Source organism: Mytilus galloprovincialis, chromosome 8 (genome assembly GCF_965363235.1).
Source record: "Mytilus galloprovincialis chromosome 8, xbMytGall1.hap1.1, whole genome shotgun sequence".
Lineage (NCBI taxonomy): Eukaryota > Metazoa > Mollusca > Bivalvia > Mytilida > Mytilidae > Mytilus > Mytilus galloprovincialis.
In genome coordinates this window covers 15,473,529-15,481,176 of record NC_134845.1, presented here as the reverse complement: position 1 = coordinate 15,481,176, position 7,648 = coordinate 15,473,529, and the positions used below count along the sequence as shown (strand labels likewise).

Here is a 7,648-nt window from a genome sequence, read left to right as displayed (position 1 = left end):
TAACGATTGTCACCTGTTTGTCAACAATCGACAAAAAAGCACGGAATTTGAGCACATGTTTAACCTTTTAATTCAGATAATAGTTTATTTTAAGGTCGGGGGAATTTGCTTCCTGGAAGGAAGCAACGAAAATAAAGTAAACTTCTTCTAAATATGAATAAATTAAAGAATTTTCTTCAGAAAAAAGTTTATGTACATAAGTTTTATAATGAAAACTATCCATTGAGTTATGAAAAAACATATGCATTATTTATTTTGATTTGAGGTTTCATAATTGACTTTATAAGCTTTTGTAAAAAAAGAGTTGAATCCAGTGTAAATTAAATATGGTACATTCAATTGAATATTGATGTGTTTGTACTTTTTATTGATTATTATCTTTTTCAAATGATGTTGAAATGTAGAAGTTTTCATATATTGTTGGCATAATCTTTTCTAGGAAGAAGAGGCTGAGACAGGAGATATATGGATGCCAAGAAAAGAAATTCCTGTCATAGAGTAAGATTTTAACAATACAATTTCAACACTAGAGGATAGCATTTTTTAATTTAACAAGCATATTTAATGCTGACTTTTGTATTATTTGGGTGTTGGTGTGGTCTGTTGGTTACTGTCTATATTGTTCATGATTCCTGTTATTCTTTAAATGTAGTATTTAAGACAGGTAAAGACTATAAACATGATAAAGAGAACTTTAAAGACTAATATCTTAAGTTGAGGACATCATCATCCAAAATAAATACCTATTGGCAAGCACTCTTATGTTATACACTTTGGAAAAAAATCTATATTTCATTTTAATTTGTTAAGCCACATGTAAATTATTGTTGTTTATTTACCCAGAGTTGAGCATGTAGCTAAGTAAGTATACAAGCACATAGATGAGTATGTTGTAATAAGCTCTGATATCTTACATCTGACTGTCATCTGACTTTTACAGTAGCAATGCAATACTGTGGATTTATTATTATTCGTTGGATACCAATTTTCGTGGATTTCGTGGGCACAGTCAAACCACGAAATTAAATATTCAACAAATGATAATTTTTCTATAGGTTTGTATACAGACTCGGCAAAACCATGAAATTAAATATCCACGAATATGCAAGTTTTTCTTAATCCACGAAAATTGGTACCCACGAAAATAATTGAATCCACAGTACTAACACGTAACTCATTTCTTACAAGTAGTTAATTCGGGTAGAATAATTCAAGAGAAATTGATAATATATGCAAGTATTCAAATCAGCATTGATTTTGTAAAATTAACAAATTAATGCTATTAAATATAGGAAAATGTGGTATGAGTGCCAATGAGATAGCTCTCCATCCAAGTCCCAATTTATAAAAGTAAACCATTATAGGTCAAGGAACGGTCTTCAACTCGAAGCCTTGGCTCACAACGAACAGCAAGCTATAATGTGCCTTTTCCTGACATGTAACAGAGTATTACCAGATTTTTGTATTCAACAATATTTTGCAAAATCTCTAGACGAGATAGAACTAGAAATAAACACCTTGTAAGATTTTAGAACACATGTATGGTTTAAATTGTATTGTAAACTTAATATTATCTCTTTAAAAGACTCTTTTGAAATTTGAAATTGAAAAGTTCACTCTGTCTATAAAACTAACTCTAGCTATTTACAAAGCAAGCAATAGCTTATATAGCTTTGTATGAGCTTCTAATATTTTTCTTATACTCTTGATATAACTAATCAGGGATATTAGAAATGAGGAATAATAAATCTTTGTTACTTGCAAATAAGCTTCATAAACTGCTTTGAGAACTTTTAAAAAAAGGTCACAACTATCCCTGTTGTGTTGGTCAGCCACAAAAATAATCTTAGATACAGTGATAGGGTAAACTGTTCAGATATGAACCCCAGTTACCACAGAAAAGAGCGACGAGTTTCACAAACAACACATAATGGGATTTATACATATAAACTACTATAATACAGAATAGATAATAGGTCATCAGCAATAATATGAATAACAAATGATATTGTGTATAGTCGACCCAACAATGCAGAAAATTACAAACAACATCTTGAAGTCACTATATGATCTTCTGAAGTAATCTATTGGCTGTGGAACTGTTTTAGCTATGCTATATATATATTCTCTCGCCGCGATATAGCCTTTTTGTGCTAATGCGGCGTAAAGCACCCAACAATCAATCATATATATTCTCTATTGTGTACGTTTTACTGGAAACAAGTCATTGCTAGATGATTTATCAATAAAAAAGGATCCAAATTCTAAAAGTGAATTTAAAAAAGGATCCAAATTCTAAAAGTGAATTTAAAAAAGGATCCAAATTCTAAAAGTGAATTTAAAAAAGGATCCAAATTCTTAAAGGGAACTACAGATGTAACATGTTACACCAATTGCTGATCTCTATTTGATAGAGCAGCATTAAAAAATTGGAAAAGTCAAAGGTAAATCTCAAATCATCTCAATATCTGAGGGTTTAGAACATCTTGTACTGGGCAGGATATTGGGAGAGAAGGCAAGGATAAAGGCTGTATATCCTTGTATGGCATACAAAATAACTATGGTTTACAGTGTACATAAATATCAAATGGTTCAGTTATTTATTAAAGCAAATATATAAAAGAATTTATTCAGGTGATGTAATAAGTTTTTCATTGATCTTGTAAACATTTGTTTTTCAATACCTCATATGAGTATGTTTGATGACATTTATATTTTAGGGAGTATTTTATGGAAAATTTAGGTGAAGGTTTATATCAGAAACGTAGAACTGTTCTAATGTAAGTCAGACATGGACAATGAACAGCATACCAGTTTGATTGTTGTCATGTGGCTTCCATGCAAGCTTTCCCACCTCCACAAAGAAAACTCTTTAATCCCAGTGTAGAGCAGATTAGTTTCCCTTACCAATTTTTTTAAACGTGATTCACTAGCACAAATATGTCCTCTAGAGAGCTGGAAATCAGCATACCCTTTATTTTATCTGTTGTATGCATTCTAAGACCACATAAATCCTGATATCCCTGTCATTGTCCCCAAAACAGATTTATTATTTCTTTAATATAAAATAAAGGAAAGAAATATAAAAAAAAACCTTTCTTTAACGCATTGATGACTCAGACTAAATGGACTAATAACAGCACTAAATGGTAAAGCAAATTGTTCCCAGGAATTAAATGAAAAATTATAAAGAAAGTATTGTCTATGAAGATATTAAGGCTAGTTTAGTTGTTTTACCATTACTCACTAAACAGAAGTCAAGGGTTCTGTTTTTCTCAACAGTTCAATGCAAATAAATAACCAACATGATAAAATATCTTAAGATTTTTATACATTTTATCATGATTTCAATTTAAAGATTTTTCTTTTATAAACTTATGAAAAGGTGCCCCTCTGTATCCTTCAAATCCTCCTGTGAATGCTGCCAATAGCTGTTGTTATGCTAGTATGAGTATGATTCTTTGGAATGTTTATTTTTATATTTTCCTGCCAGCACTTATTTTATTATATATATAATTATTATGAGTAAATTTAGTTTGCGAGAATATCATATAATTACATGTATATATTGTAGATCTCTGTTGAATACGTTGAACAACAAACGTCAAAATTATTCAATCGCGTAGTGGAATGAACTATTTGTGGATTCTTATAAATTCTATATAACTTTTGGACTATTTTAAATAACAGTCTATTTCTGAAATTACTTCTTACATACTTTTGATTTTTTAACCCTGTATGCCAATATTGCACCTGTGAAATTTAAAAAAAGTTTGTATATACATTGAACAACAAATATATGTGACATATAAAATTTTCTAACGTCAGACACGCCAATCAATGAATGTGTTTGTAGATAGATGTTTTTGTGTTCTGTTAAATTGTCCCTTTTAAAATTGTCACAAGATGATGACTGATGTACCCATATTTTGACTTTTATTTATTATGCCTGTTTAGTTCACGCACAATTGTAAATATAACGGAATTTGATGAGACTGTCATCAAGGGGAGAGGTTTAGTGCTATAAAACCAGGTTTAATCCACCATTTTCTACATTTGAAAATGCCTGTACCAAGTCAGGAATATGACAGTTCTTGTCTAATCGTTTTTGATGTGTTTTGTCATTTGATTTTGCCATGTGATTATGGACTTTCCGATTATATTTTCCTCTGAGTTTAGTTTTTTAGTGAAGTAAGATTCAAAATAACAAATTACATAGTTAAAGCTTTTACTGAAAATGATAGACTTAAACATACAGTAAAAGCTTCCACTATTTTTACAGGAAATATAAAGTTTAAAATGAGTCTTCAAATTACATTAAAATGCAATTAAATTGAATGCAAAAAAGAGAAAGGAGGTGAAAAATCTATTTGATATGGTATGCTTTCATCATAGTCTTTCAAATTTAATTCTAAGTCCCATCTTTTTTGAAAATAACATAATTTTCTCTTTTTCTTATACACAAACAAGTGCTCATACCAAGTGGCTCATACAATTTTCTGTTGTACATGTACTTTTTATTAGACTAAGTGTGTTGTGTTATGCATGCTTTACTGTAAACGTATAAATATGTGTGATTGTGTTTTTGAAAACAGTTAAAAATTTGTATACCAAGTATGTATGTTTTTTTACAAAGCTTATTCATCTCAGAAGACATTTATTATTACAACTCGAAAAACTTTTTTTAAGTTGCAGGACTGTGTAATTTGCAAGCTTCCCCCCCCACATTACCATTAGTCCCTACATAAGTGTCAAAATTGGTTTCCGTAAGTTTGCATCAACCAAATATTATGAAATTACTACATTATGCCTATTATCACATAATACAGATCATGATTGAATTTCAGTGGCATCACTTTTACTGCTCTCAAAGTAAAGGCATTTTATAAAGTTATATGCAAAAAGGGGGGGGGGGGCATCATGTATGTCTCATGGACACATTCTCCATATATTTTGTTGTATTGGAAACCTATCTTACACAATGTATATTCAAAATCAGTAATTAAAGTATACTCTTCTATTCTTTCATTTTTGTATGACTCACATATGACAATGTTCACTATTTCAAAATTTTCTTATTTAGTTCATAATTCCCATCAGGTGAACTGGTAGATAAGTAATTAACAGCTGCTGCTTATGGTTTGAATAATTAAAATTTATTATTATAGGTTCAATTTGCTTACTGTTAGAATCATTTTTATGATGATAGGTTCAATAGTTTTACTAATTTGTGTCAGTTAATCTTTTTACAATTTACATTTTTACAATGCTATGCATTTTACAGGAACATGAGGAATATTTTATCTCTTTGCCAATTGCAGAAAAAAATGGTTACTTGAGTTTTTTATGGAACATAGATATTTGTATATTAAAAATAAGATGATATGTTTTTACAGGAGACAAATAAATGAAGAAGTAAGAAAAATGATGGGTGAATTATTTACCAATCTGGAGGAAGAATTAGAGGGATTTATTTTCTATGCTGATAAATTGGATGGATTGTAAGTTCATGTTTATGTTACATACCATTGCAAAACTGGCCAGGATGATAACTCTGGTCAACCTGATTTTTCTTATTCTGAATATATCTTAAAAAACAAGATAAAATTGAGAATGGAAATGGGGAATGTTTCAAAGAGAAAACAACCCGACCATAGAGCAGACAACAGCAGAAGGTCACCAACAGGTCTTTAATGCAGCGAGAAATTCCTGCACCAGAAAGCGTCCTTCAGCTGACCCTTTAACAAATAAATATACTAGTTCAGTGATAATGAAGGACTGCTATGTCATTTTTGACAGGTTTTATAGTTTGGATAATATGAAGTTTTCAGTTTAAGTGAAATAGTAACAAATAACAAATTTTCTCAGAATATGAAAGAAAAAATTAAAAGAAAAATCAGTAGTATTGATATATTTAATTGTAATTTGTTTTAACAGTTACTCCATGTACATGCTAGTAAGAATGAGTCAACATGTTAACAATGCACAAGATGCTGGATCCTTTCTAAGTGTTACATTTGCAAGCTGTTTAGTGAAAATTAAGAGAAACTTTGATAAATTTGTTGTAAGTACTGTAATTAGGCTTGATATGAATATTAAATTATAAGCTGTGAATAGGGAATATACTACCATTATTCACAAATAAAAAAAAACAGAATGGGGAATATAGTGTCTATTTATCCCAAAATTAGAAAAATGGGAAACAAATGTGCATTGATTATAAATGTTTATCATTGCTGAAGAGGGTGTCTGTACGAGAGGCAAAAAGACTCATCTGTGTTGGCATTAAGAATTATCATTACAATAAATGACACAAATACAAGATTAATTATTGTGATTTTAGAAACGACTACAATCCAATAATGCTATCAAAACATAAGATTTGTTTTTGTTTTGTGAAGCCTTTTTTCTATTGCATTTTTTATGAAAATAAAAAAAATAAATTTGCTCAATTCTGCATTTACAGTAATCATTAAAATTTAGAAAATTTAAAGTGTTTCCTTTGAAATCCTTTATTATCCTATAATTGTTTACTTTTAATACATTGTGACTTGGATTGGGCTCTCATACCATATCTTTATATTTATATTTATATATTTACATAAAAGAATAGTATTTTAACAGTTGAGATAAAAATGGTATTTGCAGTAATCAGATACCTGTGAAAAACTCACATTAGTCAATAAAAGATTCCACAGAAAACTAAACATTAGCTTGACAAGGGCTTGTATGTTCAAAGTTGATATATTTGTTTATGTGATTATTAAACAGACTTACCTTTATGAATTTAAACAACTTCAGGTTGACAATGTATCTGACAATTTTAAAACACTCTCTGGTAAGAGGTTAAGAGGTATGGTTATGATGCTATTTTTTTAAATTTAATAGCAAAACCAAATAGCTGCAATAGAAGATTATAAAGTTCAGAAGAAAAGCAGATGTGGTATCATTGGATTTGTACATAACTTTGGGGTAAGCTTGTTTTCAAAATATTAACAATTCTGATTAACAAATAGAAACAAGAATTATATTGTGTGGCAAACAAACATATATGCTATTTAAATGATTATGAATACATCAGTAGACTGTGTGTCAGTAAATTTGTCACACATTCTTTTGTAGTGATTGTTATTTTGATTTCTGATATAGGATTCTCACATATATCATTTGTGTCTTGCCTGCAATAAAAGTCCCAGTATGAAAGACATAGGTATCTAGTGGTGGTGGCAGGGGAAACTATTTGTTTGAAGCTTAATATTTTATAGAAGGTTGGATGCTTCATATCTTATGTTATGAAGTTTTTCGTCTGTAATATGTCCAATATCCCTAACCTAATTTTCATGATTCAGCAATTGCTTATAATCATTTCTGAGTTTTTATGTCCTGTGAATTTCTCAATTATTATTAGAAATAGGATAACAATATTTGGTGAAAGGGTTCCTAGAAATGTCTACACACCTCACACATCGGATTCACCATACCTTGGCCTCATTTCATGGATCAGTGGTCACAGTTAAAGTTATGTAATTAGGTCCGTTTCTCAAATACTATAAGCAGTTGGTTACTGTATGTTGTGTATGAAATGACTGAAATAGCTATATGTTGGTCTGACAGGTTTCATCTGACCTTGACCTCAATTTCATAGTTT

At 29.9% G+C, this 7,648-nt stretch overlaps 1 protein-coding gene across 4 annotated transcripts in view; it reads left to right on the top strand.

Annotated features, from left to right (window-relative positions):
• LOC143085153 (exocyst complex component 1-like) overlaps positions 1–7,648 on the top strand; it is a 60,649-nt gene that overhangs the window by 47,158 nt on the left and 5,843 nt on the right. Inside the window, exons 15-20 of one of the 4 annotated variants that reach the window (XM_076261348.1) lie at positions 440–498; positions 844–861; positions 2,721–2,780; positions 5,397–5,501; positions 5,938–6,064; positions 6,889–6,972. In XM_076261348.1, the coding sequence (XP_076117463.1) occupies positions 440–498; positions 844–861; positions 2,721–2,780; positions 5,397–5,501; positions 5,938–6,064; positions 6,889–6,972 (453 nt within the window). The remainder of the gene's footprint in view (positions 1–439; positions 499–843; positions 862–2,720; positions 2,781–5,396; positions 5,502–5,937; positions 6,065–6,888; positions 6,973–7,648) is intronic. The other 3 variants (XM_076261349.1, XM_076261351.1, XM_076261352.1) reach the window with 3 other exon arrangements.